Source organism: Oncorhynchus keta, chromosome 15, assembly GCF_023373465.1.
Source record: "Oncorhynchus keta strain PuntledgeMale-10-30-2019 chromosome 15, Oket_V2, whole genome shotgun sequence".
Taxonomy (NCBI): Eukaryota; Metazoa; Chordata; class Actinopteri; order Salmoniformes; family Salmonidae; genus Oncorhynchus; species Oncorhynchus keta.
In genome coordinates, this window is record NC_068435.1 from 26,829,010 (window position 1) to 26,854,019 (window position 25,010).

Consider the following 25,010-nt stretch of genomic DNA (forward strand, 5'->3'; position numbering starts at 1 on the left):
ACAGGTTAATTAAGCTTCAATAAGTAAATACAATATTAAAAGGTGATCCGTGCAAGAGCAGTGTGCGAGTCCCTCTTAAAAATAACTGTATTGAATAAAAGGTACAATATTAGGGTGGCTGCAGGTTTTAGACTTAGGTCATTGGTCCTCTAATGCTTTGTTTCCGCTCTGTTCAGTTTTCCATGTAGGGCAGGAGGGGGGTAAACGCTGCGCCATAAATGGAACGGGGGGCTGAGTGGTAAGAGATTATTATCTCTAGGTGCACCCTCCGCTGCCGAGCGTAGTGTATACTCAACGCTGATTGGCTGGCTTTTTTTGTTTAATGGCACACGACTATGGATGTAGTTATAAGAGTCCTCGCGTGCCAGCCTTCAGCTGAACTAACTCTTGAGCACCCAGAGACAGCGCAAAGAGCAAACTTGCTGTTACTGGGCAACACGAAAACAACAGCTAAAAATGGACACTGTCTTGGATCCATTTACTGGACTGGACTCCTTCTCCTCCCCTTATTTTGATGACGATGATTTCTTTACTGACCAGTCCTCCAGGGACCACTTGGACACCGACGAGTTTCTGGATGACGATGTCAACTTTCTCACCAGCCATTTCCAAGATTACTATAAGGACAGCAGGATAGCGCACGATGGGGACTATTGTGACATCAGTAACTTGTCCTTCTCTTCCTCCTCGTCTACCTGCTCGTATGAATGCACTGACAGCACCTCAGAGCTATCGCCTCAGGTGGGAGGAGATAGTCCGATGCTGAAAAGGCGGAGGCGGATGAGATCCGATATGGAGATGCAACAATTACGGCAGGCTGCCAACATCCGTGAGCGGCGGAGGATGCAGTCAATTAACGATGCTTTCGAGGGACTCCGGTCTCACATCCCCACTCTACCATACGAAAAGAGGCTATCCAAAGTCGATACCCTGCGCCTGGCCATTGGCTACATCAACTTCCTCGCTGAGCTCGTGCAGTCCGATATGCGCATCCGAAACTCCAACAGTGACGCACTGACACAATCCAAAAAAGTTATAATTTGCCACAGAGGAACAAGTAAGTAGCCTACATTTCATATGGTTAGATAATGCCTATGATAATGACTTAACTTTGAAGTGTATTGTTACTCATTTGTTAAAGACTTGGTCCGTTACTAATCATTTGTCCCCTTCTCAGGATCTCCATCTCCAAGTGATCCTGACTACGGGCTGCCTCCCCTCGCCGGACACTCTTTGTCCTGGAAAGACGAGAAAGAGCTGAAAGACCAGAACATAATCAGAACCGCTAAAGTCTGGACACCTGAGGACCCACGGAAACTGAACATGAAATCCTCCCTGTCCAACATTGAAAACGAGCCTCCTTTAACCTTAATCTCAGTCCAATAAATGTTATTTTATGTTTATTTCTAAAGGTATCCATTGTTATACACCCATGATAAATCCATGTTAATATATAACGTTGATTCTTATGTAACGTTGATTATTTAAGTGTAAATATTATATTTATATGGCAATGATCTCTATTCTTAATTCAGGCAGCATGGCAATCATCATGTATAGCAACATGTATTTAATTGTTTCCATGATAATATGTTTTATTTGAATATTGATGAATATACTAAAACCAAAATATTTTTATAGGCCTACTGAATTGTAAAATAATTTATATGTATATGCAATCTGATAAATGCTCTTAAATAATGAATATGTTGTGTTGCCTGGTCTATACCACTTTTCTTCCTAGGCTAATATGCTTACATAAATTTAAGAAGTATCATTGAATATCCAAGTTGTGAAGATAACATATCCATAAAAGGAAAGGTATACGCATGCAGAACCGTGCATAAATCAATGAACTGAAGTGATATCGAGCATTATTAGTTGAATTGCAATGCACACTGGGCCTCGGTCTCAACCCATGCATGTCCGTATACTCTATGAGCAACTATCTTCATTCTACTGGGTATCTCATGGAGTCTGAACTCCTTCACGGGGCCTACGTTTTATGAAGCTGCGGCCTGTATGGATCTTAGCTCTGTAGCTTAAACAAACACACACTTCATGTAAAACTACATTAGGTATGCACATCAGATGTACATTAAACCCGATGGCTTGCAGTAAAAACTGTTAGCTTCAATGTTCTGCAGGTGCTTCAAGGAAAACTCTTCCCGTGGTAGCGGCATCCTTTCAACCTGTTCCCTTTACATTTTTACGTCAGCTCTCCCATATCTATGTAGTGGTAGCCCAGATATATGCCTGTGCCCAAACTTGCAAACACACATTCATAAAACCAACTGGCTAAGAGCATTTCGGGTTAATGCGTGCATTTCGGATGGGGGTAAAAGAAAGGTACATTCATTTTCTGTATTAGTCTTTGCAATTCGATGATTTACTTCTTGCTATATTATTATTATTAATAATAACGATACATCGTATTATATAATATTATTATGGTTATTATTATTACTGTACTCGAATTTGTTGTTAAATATGAATGAGATTGTGCTTTTTTTCTAAATTGAATGAAACTGGATGTTAATATTTTTACAAGTTTTCCGTGGATCTGCTTTTTTGGAAATCTCAGTAGACCTATAATTTCATCTCTTCTTGTATTACCGCCACATTAACAGCACAGTTATGCGCGTCCTAGACACAACACAAGAGACCATGTCATCTAATTACATTCATTCGAGCGTCAAATGTCAGCAAGTCAGCCTTAAACGAAATAAAAGGCCCAGGAAGTAGCTGTAGCTGAGATATTGCGTTTTGGTGCGCAAGCACGGTACAAAACCCCTCAAAACATCCTTTAGTGCAATACCAATCAAACGGAAGGGAAAGGCTTACGCAGTCAAACACTTGGGTCTCTATCTTGTCACTGTTGTGCTTGGTCTTGGCAAGGCTTAAAAGAGCACCATTTACAGACTGACAGGTTTTATTCCTTTTCTTACCCGGCTAAACATTGGAAAACCATGCCAAGCTCCAATTACGCTAAGAATAAGTTAGTGATACTGAAATGGCGTGCAATGCTCTATAGCATTCGAGTAGCCTTTGACTACATGTTGCTGACTGCTTTGGCACACAAGGCAAGTTTATAGTCAGTAAATGTGTCACGAGGCATAGAAAACCGCCGTATGTTAGCGCTGTAGTCGTATTTAGACCCAAGTGGCTCCAATGTATGCCTGTGCCAACTTGGCAAAAACAAAAACACGAGGTTTATGGATGTGCTATGTCAATTGTGTACGCTCAATTACAGTGACACCTTTCCCAATGTGTTTTTGGGTTTTAACATATCAAGCCTATTGTTGCCATTTAAAAGTTGTTGCAAATAAAAAATGACGCACCAGGCTGTTCGTGACAAGCGCAGCCCTATATGCGCATCAGTTTGCATGCAACTCAGAGCCAACGAATGGATAACGGTTGCACATAAATTGGAGAAGACAGATCAAAGATATGCAGAAATATAAAACAAAAAGATGTGAGGCTAATAATGACAACAGTGAGAATAACAAATAATTAGACCGTATTGGAAATCCAAATTCTAAGAACATTAGGCTATTTCATGAAGGTATGCTCGTTCTACTTAATGATGTCCAACATATTTCAGTCATATCTCTATTAATCAGATGAAAGTAACATAATAAATGCATCATCCATTAATACTATAATAATCCGTAGATAGGCGTATGGTAAACACTGGGAAGGACGCCTAACAAGATTCTCATAAACTGTAAGTAACTGCTGATACTTTGGATTATCGCGCATAAGAATATGAGCCCAGAGTGTGTAAATCCCCCGAACTCCCGCGATTTCATTAACGTATCTCCACTGTGGCATCCGGGTACCAGCTGCGAGGTTGAACAAACACCAGTTGAGTCTGCCCATGGGGCAGTGTGACCCTCGCGAGTAGCCTTTTAAATCCTTCGCACCAAGCACCAAAATGCTCAAATGGGGAAAAATTATTATTGAAAAATATACGCACATATTATTCAATAATTATATGTGATAATTCAAAATAGATTATTGTGTTAGTATGGACGTTAGCACTTGGCTAGCCAACAGGTGTTAGGACTTGGCCCGGGGATACGGGTACAGAGAGACCCATGGAGGGGAGGGCGATGTTGCCAGAGAACGCACTGCCCAGGCGCCTCTCCTTTTACAGGGCGTGGAGGCGCCTTACAATCCAAATGATAGGCCTATCTTTATTGCTACTCACATGTCCTAGGCTGTAACATATCCATCCCCGTCGAGGTTCTTTAGGATGCACCTGGTATTACAAACTTGTTCTTTTTGTGCTTCTGGGTCCTGGACAGCAGCTGCTTAAAACAAGCAAAGAGAGAGGCCCTTACAATGTCTCCAAGACCTGTTGGCATGGTTTTCGTCTTTAATGTTCCATTAACCATTGTCTATACAATATGGGAACTGTAAAGCATGACGTTTTGTTATAATAAAACATGTTCAATGATACACTTGGATTGAAAGCCTTAATACGAGCCAGCAAACATTCAATCTTGTTGTGTCCCCCCGTCTATCTGCAGGCAATTACTGCGGCCTTTTGCTGGGCCTTGATAAGCCAATTAAATTTATGTCTGCTAATTTTCCAATTAGAAAAAAGAACTTAGAGCTGGGTTGGCTCATAAGGACATTGATTTTCTTACCATCACCTGGCGTTCAAACGGGTTCCATTTACCAACAAGGAAACTGTCAGGCGTTTCATTTGGCGACTCTTGTTACCACAAGGCTCTTTCCATCCTGCCCCATTGTTTTCTCCCGTTAATAACTCATTACAAGGATTTCACAAATCCTCCATTACATATGTTTTGTCTCCATATTTTGATCCGTAAGATTAAGCAGATGTTACGATTGAAAATGGAAAACTCCAGGGCTATTCTGTCTGAAAGAAAGAGGCGGACTCTGCGCCGAACTAACAAAGAGGTTGGGGAGATCTTCAGAAAAACATTTACGACCAATAAACAGACTTCATCCTGCTCTATTTCAACCATTGTGGCGTTTCTGAATAATTAAGGTTAATAGGAATAGGTTTGTGTACTTTCAATGCAAGACCACAGGTGCGGGATGACATGATGAATGATGTGCCTGATTTTTGCCAAGCTCGAGGGCCCTTCTCTTCGATGTTCAAGCTGATAGAAAATATTGGCATTTCTTTAATTCACAGCATTACTTTCATTCGGGACAAAGCAGGGTGATGAAAAGCTTATGCTGTAATGAAACACGCTACACGATGGTCGCTTTGCTTCCTGAAAGAAAGGGCGAGTCAATGCCCGGGCGCGCTTTGGTTTGTGCGCAAGTACTCCATCTAAATTAAATAAAAGACCCTATCCAACTTTTAAAAGACCGTATTTTACCTTTATTAAAGCCTCCACGGCTGAATACATTAAGCATATGGTGCTAAGGCACCAGTCTTTTGAACTGGGGGAGCCCTCGATATGGTAACTTGTGTTTTACGGGATATTAACTTCTCAATAAATAGCCTTACCGATCATGGCAACAAGGGTTCCCAAGGCGCGCGCGTACAATATGGTGCAAGTTGTTTTTTTAAAAGGACAATATTCTTAATTGGAGCATAAAACAAGAGTAATTTCGCAATTTCAACACATTTGTAACCCTCCTTGAAAAATGAACACCAGTTATTGATGAAAAATATTGTAATTGTGGACCCAAGGAGAAGGACATACATACTCCAACGTCTGCGTCCGTTTTGCGCATGGAGCCATATCCTCGGCTGTGTATGGATAGGTAAGGGTGCGCATTGAGAGCTTCTCTGTTCTTTTTTGCCAATTCTGAATCTAAAGTACCCACATCACAGGTCGTGTACTTGGTCCATGTTCGCTTAAATATTTCACTTGAACAGGCTTATCTAACATACATTTCCTATGCAGCAGTAATAGTGTCAATGTTACCACATTATCCATGTCTATAACCAAATAAGACCTCAAATTGTGTAGGGTTGGTCGTTCAGTTCGTGCCATTATGGGTTTATGTTAGTTAAATGAAAATATAAATCCAATACATTTACGCGTAACGGATAGTTCCATAGTCGAATCTTAAAATGCACTGAAGTTTACGCGCACATATCTTAAATTATGAAAATCATATTGCAGATATTAGGTAAAATAGTCTGGCACGTTCAGATGAGCGCACCAATCAGAGCCATCTAAAACCACCCCACAGCCTGTTGGCCGACCGTAATGTAGCATTATTTAAACAATTAAAACCACATTTAAACCAAGACACGCTCAAGAAATGAACATTGGATGTGAGATTGTACTGAGAAAAGACGCTGAATGTTGAAGGAGTGAGTCATTGGGTGGGTGAAATGAGTGAGGGTGATGTTTGATGCAGCGTGAGATCAGAGTGAAAGTGAAAGGACGTCAATGGATACTCAAGTGCGGTGAAGACTATATATAGTATATTCGGAAAGTATTCAGACCCCTAGACTTTTTCCACATTTTGTTACTTAATTAACAGCCTTATTCTAAAATTGATACAATGATTATTTTTCTCATCAATCTACACACAATACCCCACAATTACAAAGTGAAAACAGTATATGTATATAGGTATATATATTTTTTTAAATAGAAATAACTTATTTACATACTATTCAGACCCTTTGAGACTTGAAATTGAGCTCAGGTGCATCATGTTTCCATTGACCATCAGTGAGATGTTTATATTACTTGATTGGAGTACACCTGTCATCAATTCAATTGATTTGACTTGATTTGGAAAGGCACACACCTGTTTATATAAGGTCCCACATTTGACAGTGCATGTCTGAGCATAAACCAAGACATGAGGTCGAAGGAATAGTCCATTTAGCTCCGAGACAGGATTGTGTCGAGGCACAGATCTGGGGAAGGGTACCAAAAGTTTGGAACCACCAACACTCTTCCCTAGAGCTGGCCGTCTGGCCAAACTGAGCAATCTGGGGAGAAGGGCCTTGGTCAGGGAGGTGACCAATAATCCGATGGTCACTGTGCGTTCCTCTGTGGAGATGGGAGAACCTTCCAGAAGGACAACCATCTCTGCAGCACTCCACCAATCAGGCCTTTACGGTTGAGTGGCCAGACGGAAGCCACTCCTCAGTAAAAGACACGACAGCCCGTTTAGAGTTTGTGAAAAGACACCTAAAGACTTTCAGACCAAGATAAACAATATTCTCTGGTCTGATGAAACCAAGATTGAACTCTTTGGCCTGAATGCCAAGCGTCACGCATGGAGGAAAAATGGCACCATCCCTACGGTGAAGCTTGGTGGTGGCAGCATCATGCTGTGGGTATGGTTTTCAGCGGCAGAGACTGGGAGACTAGTCATGATCAAAGGAAAGGTGAACGGAGCAAAGTAAAGTTTTTTATGGTTTATTGTGTGTAGATTAATGAGGGGAAAAAAACAATCAATTTTGAAATAAGGCTGTAACGTAACAAAATGTGAAAAAGTAAAGGGCTATAAATACTATCTGAATGCACTATACACTGTATGGCATTTTTTTGTCAACGATCTACACAAAAGACTGTAATGTCAAAGTTGAAGAAAAATTCTAACATTTGTTAGGATTGAGCCTTGGGGTACTCCCTTGGGCAATGGCTGAGACAGCAGGTGTTCTGACTTTATACACTGCACTCTTTGAGAGAGATAGTTAGCAAACCAGCCCAAAGACCCCTCAGAGACACCTATACCCCTTAGCCGGCCCACAAGAATGGAATGGTTTACGGTATCAAAATCGTTGTCCAGGCCAATAAAAATAGCAACACAACATTGCTTAGAATCAAGGCCAGTGGTGACATCATTGAGGACCGTTAATGTTGCAGTGACACATCCAAAACCTGAGCAGAACCAGATTGCATATCAGAGGATACTATAGGCATCAAGAAAGCCAGGCAGTTATTTATTTATTTTTTTAAAATTGTTTTTCCAACACTCTTGATAAACAGGGCAAAAATAGAAATAGAACTATAACAGTCCGGTCAACCAGGTATGCACCCAGGTAGGACGCCAGGCGGCACCCCTTGCGGGGAGGGGGGGTGATCTGTTTCGCCTGTCTTTGTGCTTGTCTCCACCCCCCTCCAGGTGTTGCCCACCTACCCCATTATCCCCAGTGTATTTATACCTGTGTTCTCTGTTTGTCTGTTGCCAGTTCGCTTTGTCCGTCAAGCCTACCAGCGTTTTCCCCTTGCTCCTGTCTTTCTATAATTCCTGTGTTGTAGTTTTCCTGGTTTTGATCATTTTGCCTGCCTTTACCCTGAGCCTGCCTGCCGTTCTGTACCTTGTCACACCGTCCCGGATTGCTGACCTCTGCCTGCCCTTGACCGGTTGTTTTGCCTGACCCTGTTCTAGTAATAAACGTTTGTTACTTCGACACTGTCTGCATCTGGGTATTCCCTAAAACGTGATAGTACGAACTGGCCATGACTGACCCAGTAGACCAGCTCCGCCATGCCAACTCCTCCCAAGGAGCAATCATCGGAAGGCACGAGGAGTTGCTTCATGGTCTTATGGAATGGTTCCAGGCCTTGGCCGAAAGCCATGGCCGAGCGTTGAACACATTGTGGGTTGCCTGTTAGGCAGCCTACCACGACGGTAACCTCCCAGCCCCTCAGTAACCCGGCTGTTAGCAGCGTTGCCACCCCAGTTTCCCAGGAACCCTGTTTACCTCCCACGGAACACTTTGATGGTGAGTCGGACACCTGTCGGGAGTTTCTCACACAGTTTTCCCTCATTATCGAGCTGCAGCCCTCCTCCTTCCCCACGACTGCTCTAAGATAGCATACCTCATCACGCTGATGTCCTGGAGGGCTCTCGCCTGGGCTACGGCAGGGCAGTATGGGAACAGCAGTCGGCATATGCTTCAGTCTGGAGGAGTTTGTGGTGGAGGTAAAGAAAGTTTGATGCTCCATTGTCCGGGAGAGAGGCTGCCCGGAAATTACTCCAGCTTCAAGAAGACTCCCGCAGTGTGACAGACTATGTGGTGGATTTCCGCACGTTGGCAGCTGAGAGTGCCTAGGAACCTGGAAGCACTGTTCGACATGTTCCTGCACAGAGTATCGGAGGAAGTAAAGGACGAGCTTCCGGCGGGGGAACCACCATTCGCATCCATGGGCGACTATGGGAATGAAGAAAGGAGAGGAGATTTGATTTCGCTCACCCAAGGATTCCACCTCGCCTCTGAGGAATCCCGGAAGTCCCCGACGGCTCAGTTGCCGAGAGAACCCGAGGCTACCCGAGTTCCCCCGAGTCTTCGAAAGCTGCCGATTCACCTCTTCCCAAGCCAATGCAAATAGGCAGCACTAGGCTGTCTCCAGCCGAACAACTATACATGATTCACACTGAGTTGCCTGTATTGCGGAATTACTGACCATTTTGTCTCCACCTGTCCACTAAAAGACCAGGGCCACCGGTAGGAGCGTGCACTCTGGTGGGTCATAAGGATCACTTTTCATCTCCCCTTACTTGCATCCCTTTTCATGCCATTTTGCTGTGGGAAAACCATTTTAAATCTTTTCGGGTACTCATCGACTCTGGGGCTAATGAGAGCTTAATGGACGCTGTCATGGCGTCCGAGCTAGGTATCCCCACTCAGCCCCTCTCCATTCCCATTGATGTTAGAGCGCTGGACAGGCGCTCTATAGGCCAGGTCACCCACAATGCCACCCCATCAACCTATGGGTGTCAGGGAACCACAGCGAGACAATCCAATTCCTGCTCATTAACTTCTTTGGGATAGGGGGCAGTATTTCATGTCCAGATGAAAAACATGCTCTCAGTAAACTGCCTGCTACTCAGGCCCAGAAGCTAGGATATGCATATTATTAGTAGATTTGGATAGAAAACACTCTGAAGTTTTCCAAACTGTTTCAATGATGTCTGTGAGTATAACAGAACGTATTTGGCAGGGGAAACCTGGAGGACAAACCATCCAGGAAAAAAAAAAACATTTTGAGGTCACTCGCTTGTCATTGGGATTCTAGATTTCTAAGGCAGTTGCTTGCAGTTCCTATCGCTTCCACTGGATGTCAACAGTCTTAGAAATTGGTTGATGTTTTTACTTTGAGAAATGAAGAAGTAGCCCTGTTCAGAACGAGGCTCGAGGGAAGTGTATTGTTTGATAGAGGTGCGTGACCTGTTTTCCTCCGGTATTGAACACTGTTTATCCCGTCTTAAATTTGATTGATTATTTATGTAAAAAAAAATACCTAAAGTTGTATTAGGAAAGTTGTTTGAAATGTTTGGACAAAGATTACAGGTAATTTATGAGATATTTTGTAGTCATGTTAAACAATTTGGAACCTGTGTTTTTCTGGATCAAACGCGCCAAATAAATGGATATTTTGTATATATAATGATGGAATTAATCTAACAAAAGGACCATTTGTGATGTTTATTGGACATATTGGAGTGCCAACAGAAGAAGCTCGTCAAAGGTAAGGCATGAATTATATCTTTATTTCTGAGTTTCGTGTCGCGCCTGGCGGGATGAAATATGATTGTCTGTGTTTGTTTGATGGGGTGCTGTCCTCAAGAAAATAGCATGGTTTGCTTTCGCCCTAAAGCCTTTTTGAAATCTGACACGTTGACTGGATTAACAACAAGTGTAGCTTTAATTTGGTTGTGTTGCATGTTTGATTTCATAAAGTTTAATATTTATAGTAATTTAATTTGAATTTGGTGCTCTGCCAATTCACCAGTGTTGGTCAGGTGGGACAGTAGCGTCCCACGTAGCCTAGAGGTTCCTCAGGTTCCCGTGGTATTGGGATTCTCTTGACTGCAGCGACACAATCCGCTTATTGATTGGTCTGCTGGTGCCATCATGGGTTAGAGCCTGTTCCGCCACACTCAGTGTCTGAAGTCAGTGCAGCCTGCCACAGGACGTCTTCCTGGGGGCTCGGAAGGTACCCCGGACCTCTCCGCCATTCCTGCGGAGTACCAGGACTCAGCACCTCTCAACCAGGTATGCGCCCAGGTAGGACGCCAGGTGGCGCCCCTTGCGGGGGGGGGGTATATGTATATACAAAATATATGTCCTAAATGACTTTCTAAAACTATAGTTTGTTAACAAGAAATGTGTGGAGTGGTTGAAAAATGAGTTACACCTAAGTGTATGTAAACGTCCGACTTCAACTGTATGTGACTTGTTTAGCAAATTTTTACTCTTGAACTTATGTAACTTATGTAACTTTGCCATAACAAAAGGGTTGAGTACTTAGTGACTCAATACATTTCAGCTTTAAATTTGTAATTCATTTGTTTAAAAAAAAGGAAAAATAATCATTCCACTTTTACGTTATGGGGTATTGTAGGCCAGAGACAAAACAATCTAAATGTAATCCATTTACATGCAGGCTGTAACAACAAAATTGGTCCCCCTCTCTGCTGCTATAACAGCCTCCACTCTTCTGGGAAGGCGTTCCACTAGATGTTAGAACATTGCTGCAGGGACTTGCTTCCATTCAGCAACAAGAGCATTAGTGAGGTTGGGCACTGATGCTGGGCGATTAGGCCTGGCTTGCAGTCGGCATTCCAATTAATCTCAAAGGTGTTAAATGGGTTTGAGGTCAGGGTTGTGTGCAGGTCTGTCATGTTCTTCAACACCGATCTCGACAAACCATTTCTGTATGGACCTCACTTTGTGCACGGGGGCATTGTCATGATGAAACAGGAGAGGGCCTTCCCCAAACTGTTGCTACAAAGCTGGAAGCACAGAATCATCTAGAATGTCATTGTATGCTTTAGCGTTAAGATTTCCCTTCACTGGAACTAGGGGGCCTAGCACAACCATGAAAAACAACCCCAGACCATTATTCCTCCTCCACCAAACTTTACAGGTGGCACTATGCATTCAGGCAGGTAGTGTTCTCCTGGCATCCGCCAAATCCAGATTTGTCCTTTCGACCTGCCATATGATCAAGCATGATTCATCACTCCAGAGAATGCGTTTCTACTCAAGAGTCCAATGGCGGCAAGCTTTACACCACTCCAGCCGATGTTTGGCATTGCACATGGTGATATTTATTTTTATTTTTTATTTAACCTTGATTTATTTGACCCCCCGGCCACTTTAATCATGATATTTTATGGTATCTTTACTTTTACTCAAGTAGAATCGGCTTTCTATTTCGCAACAAAGCCTCCTTCACTCACACCGCCAAACTTACCCTAGTAAAATCAAATCAAATCAAATTTTATTTGTCACATACACATGGTTAGCAGATGTTAAATGCGAGTGTAGCGAAATGCTTGTGCTTCTAGTTCCGACAATGCAGTGATAACCAACAAGTAATCTAACTAACAATTCCAAAACTACTGTCTTATACACAGTGTAAGGGGATAAGGAATATGTACATAAGGATATATGAATGAGTGATGGTACAGAGCAGCATACAGTAGATGGTATCGAGTACAGTATATACATATGAGATGAGTGTGTAGACAAAGTAAACAAAGTGGCATAGTTAAAGTGGCTAGTGATACATGTGTTACATAAGGATGCAGTCGATGATGTAGAGTACAGTATATACATATGCATATGAGATGAATAATGTAGGGTAAGTAACATTATTTAAGGTAGCATTGTTTAAAGTGGCTAGTGATATATTTACATAATTCCCATCAATTCCCATTATTAAAATGGCTGGAGTTGGGTCAGTGTCAATGACAGTGTGTTGGCAGCAGCCACTCACTGTTAGTGGTGGCTGTTTAACAGTCTGATGGCCTTGAGATAGAAGCTGTTTTTCAGTCTCTCGGTCCCAGCTTTGATGCACCTGTACTGACCTCGCCTTCTGGATGATAGCGGGGTGAACAGGCAGTGGTTCGGGTGGTTGATGTCCTTGATGATCTTTATGGCCTTCCTGTAACAACGGGTGGTGTAGGTGTCCTGGAGGGCAGGTAGTTTGCCCCCGGTGATGCGTTGTGCAGTCCTCACTACCCTCTGGAGAGCCTTACGGTTGAGGGCGGAGCAGTTGCCGTACCAGGCGGTGATACAGCCCGCCAGGATGCTCTCGATTGTGCATCTGTAGAAGTTTGTGAGTGCTTTTGGTGACAAGCCGAATTTCTTCAGCCTCCTGAGGTTGAATAGGCGCTGCTGCGCCTTCTTCACGACGCTGTCAGTGTGAGTGGACCAATTCAGTTTGTCTGTGATGTGTATGCCGAGGAACTTAAAACTAGCTACCCTCTCCACTACTGTTCCATCGATGTGGATAGGGGGGTGTTCCCTCTGCTGTTTCCTGAAGTCCACAATCATCTCCTTAGTTTTGTTGACGTTGAGTGTGAGGTTATTTTCCTGAAAACCACACTCCGAGGGCCCTCACCTCCTCCCTGTAGGCCGTCTCGTCGTTGTTGGTAATCAAGCCTACCACTGTTGTGTCGTCCGCAAACTTGATGATTGAGTTGGAGGCGTGCGTGGCCACGCAGTCGTGGGTGAACAGGGAGTACAGGAGAGGGCTCAGAACGCACCCTTGTGGGGCCCCCGTGTTGAGGATCAGCGGGGAGGAGATGTTGTTGCCTACCCTCACCACCTGGGGGCGGCCCGTCAGGAAGTCCAGTACCCAGTTGCACAGGGCGGGGTCGAGACCCAGGGTCTCGAGCTTGATGACGAGCTTGGAGGGTACTATGGTGTTGAATGCCGAGCTGTAGTCGATGAACAGCATTCTCACATAGGTATTCCTCTTGTCCAGGTGGGTTAGGGCAGTGTGCAGTGTGGTTGAGATTGCATCGTCTGTGGACCTATTTGGGCGGTAAGCAAATTGGAGTGGGTCTAGGGTGTCAGGTAGGGTGGAGGTGATATGGTCCTTGACTAGTCTCTCAAAGCACTTCATGATGACGGAAGTGAGTGCTACGGGGCGGTAGTCGTTTAGCTCAGTTACCTTAGCTTTCTTGGGAACAGGAACAATGGTGGCCCTCTTGAAGCATGTGGGAACAGCAGACTGGTATAGGGATTGATTGAATATGTCCGTAAACACACCGGCCAGCTGGTCTGCGCATGCTCTGAGGCGCGGCTGGGGATGCCGTCTGGGCCTGCAGCCTTGCGAGGGTTAACACGTTTAAATGTCTTACTCACCTCGGCTGCAGTGAAGGAGAGACCGCATGTTTCCGTTGCAGGCCGTGTCAGTGGCACTGTATTGTCCTCAAAGCGGGCAAAAAGTTATTTAGTCTGCCTGGGAGCAAGACATCCTGGTTCGTGACTGGGCTGGATTTCATCTTGTAGTCCGTGATTGACTGTAGACCCTGCCACATGCCTCTTGTGTCTGAGCCGTTGAATTGAGATTCCACTTTGTCTCTGTACTGACGCTTAGCTTGTTTAATAGCCTTGCGGAGGAATAGCTGCACTGTTTGTATTCAGTCATGTTGCCAGACACCTTGCTCTGATTAAAAGCAGTGGTTCGCGCTTTCAGTTTCACGCGAATGCTGCCATCAATCCACGGTTTCTGGTTAGGGAATGTTTTTATCGTTGCTATGGGAACGACATCTTCGACGCACGTTCTAATGAACTCGCACACCGAATCAGCGTATTCGTCAATATTCCCATCTGACGCAATACGAAACATGTCCCAGTCCACGTGATGGAGGCAGTCTTGGAGTGTAGAGTCAGCTTGGTCTGACCAGCGTTGGACAGACCTCAGCGTGGGAGCCTCTTGTTTTAATTTCTGCCTGTAGGCAGGGATCAGCAAAATGGAGTCGTGGTCAGCTTTTCCGAAAGGGGGGCGGGGCAGGGCCTTATATGCGTCGCGGAAGTTAGAGTAACAATGATCCAAGGTTTTACCACCCCTGGTTGCGCAATCGATATGCTGATAAAATTTAGGGAGTCTTGTTTTCAGATTGGCTTTGTTAAAATCCCCAGCTACAATGAATGCAGCCTCCGGATAAATGTTTTCCAGTTTGCAAAAATTGACTATCCTACCGATCCTCGGCTTCGGCAATGTCATCTACAAAATAGCTTCCAACACTCTACTCAGCAAACTGGATGCAGTCTATCACAGTGCCATCCGTTTTGTTACCAAATCACCTTATACCACCCACCACTGCGATGCTGTAGTCATCTGGCCCTCGCTACATATTCGCCAGACCCACTGGCTCCAGGTCATCTATAAGTCTATGCTAGGTAATGCTCCGCCTTATCTCAGTTCACTGGTCACAATAACAACACCCACCCGAAGCACACCTTTCCTTCCACCTTTCCTTCCAGTTCTCTGCTGCCTATGACTGGAACGAATTGCAAAAATCGCTGAAGTTGGAGACTTTTATTTCCCTCACCAACTTTAAACATCAACTATCTGAGCAGCTAACCGATCGCTGCAGCTGTACATAGTCCATCTGTAAATAGCCCACCCAATCTATCTACCTCATCCCCATACTGTTTTTATTTTATGTACTTTTCTGCTCTTTTGCACACCAGTATCTCTACTTGCACATCATAATTTGCTCATTTATCACTCCAGTGTTAATCTGCTAAATTGTAATTATTCGCTCCTATGACCTATTTATTGCCTACCTCCTCATGCCTTTTGCACACACTGTATATAGACTTTCTTTTTTCTACCGTGTCTTTGATTTGTTTATTGTGTTATTGGCTTGTTTATTGTTTACTCTATGATAAATCTGTGTTGTTGTCTGTGTCACACTGCTATGCTTTATCTTGGCCAGGTCGCAGTTGCAAATGAGAACTTGTTCTCAACTAGCCTACCTGGTTAAATAAAGGTTAAATAAATAAATGTTTAAAACAATAACATTGGATTCTTTTTCCACCCCTGCCTGTCAGCAACAGGTGTAGCTGAAATAGCCGAATCCACTAATTTGAAGGTGTGTCCACATACTTCTGTATATTTCGTTTTTGATAATAGTATAGAATATCTGAGTGGTATCCTCTATTACAGGCCAATAACATTGTTTGAATTGTTTTATTTAGTAGAAATAAGAACTCAAACTGTACCTCCATTTGAATTATGTTGGTGATTTTGTTGTATATGCTACACAAGTATTGTAAATAATTAAGTTCTTTATTGCAGAATGTTTTAATCAGCAACCCTATATAGCAATATAACAAGCATGAGAGTGTGCGCTCACCCAATAGCTGGGCAATGACAGACAGCTGGCTTGAAAAGCCCCCTTGGTGGACCAAACACAACAACACTGACCTTTCCACGGGGGAATGGGACATGGGCTTTTGACTGAATTAGCCATAAAGACGTCTTGCTATGACCTTTGTTCGACTGAAAGAGGAGTGGATATCGTGCTTAATATGAGGCATTGTACACAGCTTTTGCTTGCCCCATATGAAATATTACTGTCCTTTCATTGATGCTCTTTCACGTCAAGGATGCAGTAAAAGTTTGGGTTGGAAGTTCTGAGTTCATAAAATCACAAGACAACGCGTTTTGATTTTAATTTAAACACTATACACATACATATATATATATATATTTCTACAGCCATATGTCCTATAAAGATTCATTACAATAATTGTCATGCCATTACATCTACCTTAAACGTAATTAAGCGATGAAACATTTTTGGTAGACCTGCTTTATTCCTGACAGTTACTGATTAGTCTACAAACTTAAGGCTTCTCATTCAAAAATAAAATAAAAGGCTTATTAGGACATTTCCACAACAAACCGTTTGAAAGTATGTTTTAAAAGTTATGCTAGGAACTAATTTGTTCCACATCTCATCAAACAGATTTTGATTAACGCGTTCTCTGCCTTTTGGGAAACTGTTAATTGCAAGGCTCCGATGATGATGGATCTACTTTCATTTTGTCAACTTTTTAGCTTGCATAACGAAAACAAAAAAGTTCAACAAAAATGTGATAAATTACAAATATGCTAATTTCATTCACAGGCAATGTAAGTGTGTCTAGCTGAATGTGAATAACGCCTTGCAGCCAGTCTGACTGCGCTCGGGGAGCCGGGGACCCCAGGGCCCTGATCAAAGAGACCCTTTCTCTTTCATCCCCAGTATTCTCCTCAAAACTATTTCGATACAATATGTTTCCGTGATAGACTTCATGTGCCTGGGACACAAAACTCGTTGCAATCCAGCTAAATGTGTCCAGCTCTTTTGTTCTTCATGATGGAGTTCTGCAAAGATTTTTTCTCCTCTCAGTTGCCAGGTTTCAGAAGAGTTAAAGCATGCATCATTTTTCACCAGGTCCCATTTTAATATTCACAAAAGTAAATCTATGAAACAGGCCCTTCACTTATTCGCTAGCTTGAACTTCACTGCTGTCTTCGCAAATGATCTATTTTCCTATTCTAAGCATTGCGCAGCAGGGATGTGTTTACAGGACAAATGCAGCTGAGAGTCAAGTGACACAAAATGTTTCAGTTTAGAAGGATAAATTCAGATTTATATGAAAACAAAATTGTTATATTAAATAAGACAAGATGATGGGGTTTTCATTCTGACAATGTTTTATGGAAGATCTGTATATATCTACAGAAGTTACTTTGTAAAGATATTCACTAAATTATGCTAATAGATTGGTGCAACAGAAGAACATCCAAATAAATCAATAATGACAAATGCATATATTATTCTAATGTGTAGGGATTGTGTATCTTGCAGACAGTGGGTCTATTCATCTTGATCTGAGAAGTTTTGTACTAAGTGACTATAAGCTTGGGTGACTGGCTGAGAGCCATGGTACTGGGAAGGTTTCCAGCCAGCACTGACTCTGATTAACCCTGTGTGCTCAAACTCTGCTGGACTCCACCATACCAGCAATTGCTATTTATCCAGCATTTAATGAAAGCAATTACTTCGAGTCCAACAAAAATCCCCCCACTTTGTTGTTTCACAACCAATGCAGAAACTCTGAAAGAGGAAGCAGCATCCCAAGTAAGAAACCCTCCTGAGACTGTTAAGAGACATAATATATATGCCAGCAGTTTCTATGACAACATGGTTAGCTTACAGCCCATAGTGTTTTTTACTGAAGGCCGGACGAGAATGTAAAAGTGTCTTATAAAAGTCACCAAATGACCTACTGTTGAAAATAAAGAGTCCATGCATAATCACATAATCTCTATAAAGAGGACTGTGGCACAGTGAAAGAGACCATCATATTCCAACCATCATCAGTAATAAATTACGTTTCATTGAAGGAGAAATTGCTAATTGATTATAAGCTTGTCGTTGAACGTCATGAGGATGGACATGAAAGGGGCCTGCAGCAGAGGACTGTGGGGCCTTTTCTGCATGCAGCCATGGAAAAGGGAGAGGAAATTGAGACGTGGCTGGCTGGATTTTCTTATAATGTTGCAGCATACAGCTAGGATACCATCCACCCATACATACCCAAACATTAGGGAAGACAAACAGCTGAAGTATGCTAGGAATTTTCCCACCTTAAATATACATCTACACAGGAGGGAAAGCAAAATTGACTTGGTATCATCAATATATTATACGAAGTATAACATTATATAGAGAATTGGAGAGCAGATGGCCCTTTTCTGAGGCACGTTTTTGGACCCTTCTATTTCACTGAGGGAATATGTAAAGGCTTATGTGAATCAGAGCCCCAAAACACTCATTGTGAGTATGGCCGCAGAGCTATTGAGAGCCTCTCCAAAGCCTTGCATTCCACAGGTTTTGTGCTGTACGAGGCATGCGGAAAGCTAAAGAATATCCACAAGACACACTGGACTCTGTGGCGAACGACTGCATGCAGTTAGGATGGTTTCCACAATTCATTCCATCAACAGAGAAGCACTCGGTGAATACATCAATGAGAGTTAATGAATGCCAATACTTTCTTTTAAATTCCTATTCCTAAGAACAAATATCAATGCTGTTGTTGTATTTGTAATTTTTTTAGTTGGGACAAATATGATTGTCTATTAGTTTTTCTCAATTGAAAGACATGCAGGAAAGAGGAGGAACTAAACCTACACCCGTTTATAGCAACTCGATTGCATGTGTATTCCAATAATAAGGTCAAAGAGGCTACTGAAATGCATCTGGAATGAAACGTTCTAATTGGTTTAATTGTCTGGAAAGCATAAATGTTGGTATAGGTATCTTATTTTGAGGGAGGGCAGATTGCAGATCTGTGAGGGATGATGTTTACCTGATGGGACAGAGGGAGAGGGAGCTGATTTCATCTGGGATTAAGGAATGAAATCAATGTGGCATTAATATATTGGCATCATGGGCTGTAAATTAAACAGCTAAAGGCCCATTGCAACTGGGTAACAATGAAGTGCCAATGCCTTTCAATAAGACCAGTCCCAGACAATCCTAGCAAAATTCTTGCTTGAGAAATTTCTCTTTGCTAAGAAGCAATTTGTTTCGTTTTGACCATTTTAATAAATAAAAAGATTAGAGTAAATTATAGTAAGGTACCTTAGTGGGAGTGGTCTTATTGAAAGGTATACTTGGATGAGTCTACTGGGAGGGATATGTAACTTGAAAACCAGCTGCTATTGGCAGAGAGGTTTGAAACTCTGCCTGCCTGATGTCACCAGGCAGGTCAAAACTCCATCCCACCAAAACAGGCTGTAATGTCAGGCAGCCTTTTCAAACAGCTCTTACAGTAAAATGGCATTATCATCATTTTCACAATTTCACAGTATTATTCCAACCTTATAGTGTGAATATATGAAATCGGGAGAACTCTCGTTTTTGACTACACTGGACCTTTAAAACTGTCATTATGATATAGGTTTTATAAACCTACTTGACGACATGTATAACATCTCGCAACAAACTCAATGTGTGCAGCAAATGCATTTGACAAACTTATACATACATTTGTTTGGTATAGTTTCTTAATTCAAAGATCATTGCCACTTTTAAGAACACACTGCAGTCTGGACTATTGCTCCATCCTTCTGGATTGATTCCCACCTTTACTGTGTGTATTGTTCTTGTCCGGTCCAATAAATTGTGATTCGAAAGCAGTGGTTTCACTATAACAATAAAAATGTATGTGGGTAATGCCCATGGGAGGGGTGACACGACATAGCCCTGGCCAATACTAAACAGGTCATGGATGCTCCATAGACCCCAAAGCAGTGGTTTCACTATAACAATAAAAATGTATGTGGGTAATGCCCATGGGAGGGGTGACACGACATAGCCCTGGCCAATACTAAACAGGTCATGGATGCTCCATAGACCCCAAAGCAGTGGTTTCACTATAACAATAAAAATGTATGTGGGTAATGCCCATGGGAGGGGTGACACGACATAGCCCTGGCCAATACTAAACAGGTCATGGATGCTCCATAGACCCCAAAGCAGTGGTTTCACTATAACAATAAAAATGTATGTGGGTAATGCCCATGGGAGGGGTGACACGACATAGCCCTGGCCAATACTAAACAGGTCATGGATGCTCCATAGACCCCAAAGCAGTGGGAGGGGAACTTTACTAAACCGTGTAACTGAATCAAACCAGTGGTTACCTCCTTTGAACAGCAGAGGAATGGCCATAACAATGCCATTCACATTGTAGCACAGAGGACATGGTCCTTTGGGAGTGACTAGGAGGCTTTTAATCAATTAGAAACCATGAATAAATAACATTTTAGGCTCTCTGATCTTTTTCTCTTTTTTGTTTATTTTATTCCTTCTTTTTCTAGTAGTTGTTCAAATATGAAACATTTATATAGGAAAACAATGTTTAAGACTTGAAAAATGAAATAACATGAAAAGGATGCTGAATTGAGAACGGGGCTCTGATGTGCCCTTCTACTGACCTAGAGCTTTCAGGGTGCTTGAACACATCAGAATTTCCATTGTTGAAGTTGATTAATTGAGGCTGATAACTTACCATGAACAAAGATTGTTATAGTGTTAAATGGGGTAGGCCTGGGTTTGTAAATGCCTTATTCACATAGCTTTGTACTGAAGCATATGGGGTCCAGACGTATTCACTGACAAAGACGGACAAAATGTATTACCTTGTATGTTCTTCTAACAACATATTTTGAGGGGATTTTTTTGCATAAAATCAAAGCATTTTAAACAGCTTGCCATAAAAATATAACATTTCTACCCTTTAGATTTTTTGGTTTTAGATAGCATTAACTTGTATGTGTTTAGATTAAACTTTTATTGGAATGTTATATAGATTAAAAGCATACAATGGGTCTTATTGCTGATGATGAAAAAAGCAATATGCATAAATAGTATGTGCATATATTAAGAAAAACGATAGTTATCTAAAATGTATCTGTAACAAAAATGGTAAACAATTAAGGCTCTTTTTATAAATAATGGGGCCAATGTGTGACATTGAAACAAAACTAAAAAGGATTTTCACGCAGTTTCACATGTGTATTTAGAGGAATAAAAGTGAATATATGCAAATTGACTGATAACTCCACCAACTGTATACAACAACATAGGACTAGGACTATACATCATTTAAGCAGGGTTCATACAGACATAGGCAAGTCAAATTCAATGACTTTTTCAAACAATTAATTGTAATTAAGCATGCAAAAAGTGTCAAAGTAGGTCATTAGCACTTTAAGAATACTGCCTTTTTTAGGCCTTGCCAATGCATTGATATTCAGAGTATCATTACATTCCAAAACATGTGAGAATAATGTGGACATTGCCTTACTAAATAGATTGGATGCATGCATGACAATTTTTCTGTAGCCTAAGTGGCCAACACAGGCACACATAATAAAGCCATGAATAATGCGGCAGCATTAATCTGACCATTTGAATCTCACCATCACTATTTTTATAATGAGAAAGTGACCAGAAACCACGGGGGATCTTTTTTTTATGGAAGGAATTGCATGGAAAGCCAAGTTAAAGTCAACATTAGATTTTGTGGTCCTCATAATACCCTCACATGGTTTTAACCGCAACAGAGTAGCACAACACCCTTCAATTGAAGAGGCGGGAAACATACAAGAGGCCACATCTCTCAGAAGATTAAATCACAGATCATTTTATGGGAGCAGGAGAGCTTAGAAATTGGCTACAATAATTATAAGGACTTTTCAAGCACCAAATTGAGGAAAAGTCTGAGTTTCAAGGTAGATCTATTCCAGTACTTGCATTTCTGAGCTCAAAATTCAAGTTCAAGTAGGTAGGCTACTTCAATCTCATTGCATTGGGTGTTGCGCAATAGTCTATGCTGTTCACAATTGCACACTGAGTGTCCACTTCGAGGCACAAAAACAGGAACACATTACCTTGATACTTTATCTGTTAAATTTAAGGAGACCCTGCTGTGAGTCAGTTCTTCACTTGACTGTCATCGGAAAACTCCTGTGTGAAAATATCACAGCGTAACTAATCAGCTGGACACCAAATGTGCATCCAACAAGTATTATGCGTAATTATTGAAGAACCACATTAATGACAGTATCGATTTAGGTTTAGAGCATCAAGGTAATGTGACATCCGGGTTAGAAGCATTCGATTTGTGTGCTCATGGAAACTGTTTTCACCCCATAACATAAGGAGACAGAAATGTTAGGTAGTTACACTGCATTTCTGAGATCTCTATACAAGAAACTGTCAGACAGCTATATCCAGGATTCTTACAGGATTCAAGTTGTATAACTTAACTGAATAATGCTTAATATATGATATAATGACAACTTACACTGCCATAAATGCAAGGACAGATTTTGGACAAATCCATCAAAGACATCAACCATGATAAAGGGTAAAACATAGGTTTTTAAATCAACTTGTGAATTATATTGAATATAGCTATGAACCTCCATTATATCTTCATGTAATGACATGAAAAAAATTGGCAGATTATTATCGATGACTTATCAACAGCTGTAAAACGTTGTCCGGTGTAAGAAATCCTCACTGGTACTCTAATTTATAGAAAGACCCTTACAAAAAATATGTTTATACATTCTCCAATCACTGCCTATAGCTTAGCCTGTTAGCAATGTAATATGTGCCCCTTGCTCAGTGGATGCCCACCACTCTGAATCCTTTCCATCCAAATGGTCAGCAATCAAAGAGCACAAGAATGCAACACAGGGCAGAAATCATTCCGAACATCTTAGATTACTGACCCACAGAATAATCAGAATATGCTGTGTGACAACACTGTTAGTCAACTCCTTATAAGTGTCAGGACTTGTATGCTGGCTGGTGCCTTACCTCCAATGTTTCAATTATGGAGTGTCAATGGTGATCTATGGGCTGAATTCCCATGGTTTAGTCAGGGGCTGGCTGCATAATGTAGAGTTCACTGCCCACGGACCACTCGGTCTGAAGACCAGTGGCTTTTCAACTTGGTCACCCTTCACCACGCTGCTTGTCAGCCTTGTTGACTCTATGCTATTGCATCAAGGGCCCTTTAGATCTCTCACACAAAGCTAGATCTGTATCAATGGACACTTGGACACGGCTAGAGCAAGTTATAAAACCTCACGGAGCATACAAATAAAGTTCATGGTATAAAGATCACAAAAACATGCATTAACTCTACTACAACTAACAGTTCTACATGTAATCATATATGAACTATAAAATGTATATCCATATTTGCCATCAAATTTGAATTGATACCTTTAACCAAAAGTGACATACAGTGTGGGCTGGCGTAAAAATGTGAATAATATCATATCTGTGACATCAAAACATTTTAAAGGGAAAAAAGGAAGTAGCCATTCTTAATGACACTGTTATATTGTCTTAGGTTATTGGATTGTTTACAGATTTCAGCAGGATGACCGAGATCATCCAGCGGATACATTTTTTGGCCTCTGTGCATCAGATAGTTCTGTCTGGGAGAGAGCTTTCATATTGACAGAATTCATTCAGCCTACTTAATTCATTAGTCAGGTCTGCTAAGCTCATTAGCAGGGATCCCAATTATCAGAAGGTCAATAGTGCACAAATAGAGAGCTTAAAGAGAGCTTAGTCGGGTTAATTCCTGTTTTCTTCACTCCTGATACCACATGTTAGCAAGGGGATCCTAACCCTAGACAACTGTAATCTAATTTCAAAGGCAAATGGACATGCATGTACAGTATATGAACTATATGGAAAATTATTTTTAAATCAGGAAAGTTACACTGTATGTGTTAGGACGGTAGATACAGGTCTCTTCATATAGGTCGTAGCCGTGTCTCAAAAAGACACCTTCAGGGATATTGAAATAATCAATTCCTGGATTTTTTTCTAAATATGAAATAGATTATTTGTTATTCGACACCAAAGATTAAAAGCACGTACTTCAACTTCCATGCAAATCCTGCATCAATGACAATGGAGGATGAGCTTTGAGCTATGCATGTGTGTCTCTGGTTAGGATATGGTCCAAATGGTCGGTTAAATTGTTTACCTGAACAATTTGTTCCTCTGCCACTCAACACACTGATGTCCATAGTCTTATCCTGTCCATCTTCTGAAAACAACCATCTATGTTGGGCTGACACAGAGACGACTTTAGAATCCAACATAGAATAATTGAGTTTCAATGTTTGTCTTTTTCTTTTGGTACAAACAAGAGAAAAGCATATCTGCTCAGCATTTTGAATCTATTGTACACAGGACTTTGGTAAGAACCGGGACTGTCCATCTACAGCAAATAAAAAATACATGTATATGACAAGCTCTCTCTATCTTTATAATTGGAGCAGCCAACTATTTGCATTGATGCTTGATCAGTGTATAGCATTGTGAAACTCACATGCATAGCATTAGGATCTTAACACCACCCTGTTTTCATCTTAATTGTCTTCCTAATGATTGACTTGTGGCATACCGAGCTCACGGAGAACAGCCATATGTGGAAAAGAGGGGGAAAAAAACAAAAAACCATAGAATTTTCATAAACAACATCCATTGAGGACTACATGAGGGGCTCAATGGGGCAACACCTGTTAAACTCTGACATGTGTGCTCTTATGTATCCATTTAAAAAACAAGGAAAAGCCTCATGTAGTAATAAGGACTGTGTGTGTGTGTGTGTGTGTGTGTGTGTGTGTGTGTGTGTGTGTGTGTGTGTGTGTGTGTGTGTGTGTGTGTGTGTGTGTGTGTGTGTGTGTGTG

General features: G+C 41.7%; 1 protein-coding gene across 1 annotated transcript; it reads left to right on the plus strand.

The window, feature by feature from the left end:
- Positions 1-245: 245 nt before the first annotated feature.
- On the plus strand, positions 246-1,705 carry LOC118395110 (pancreas transcription factor 1 subunit alpha-like). Its single transcript, XM_035788895.1, has 2 exons — positions 246-1,057; positions 1,178-1,705. Exons 1-2 carry the CDS (start codon positions 457-459, stop codon positions 1,384-1,386), a joined length of 810 nt encoding a protein of 269 aa, XP_035644788.1. The 5' UTR covers positions 246-456; the 3' UTR covers positions 1,387-1,705.
- Positions 1,706-25,010: the final 23,305 nt, after the last annotated feature.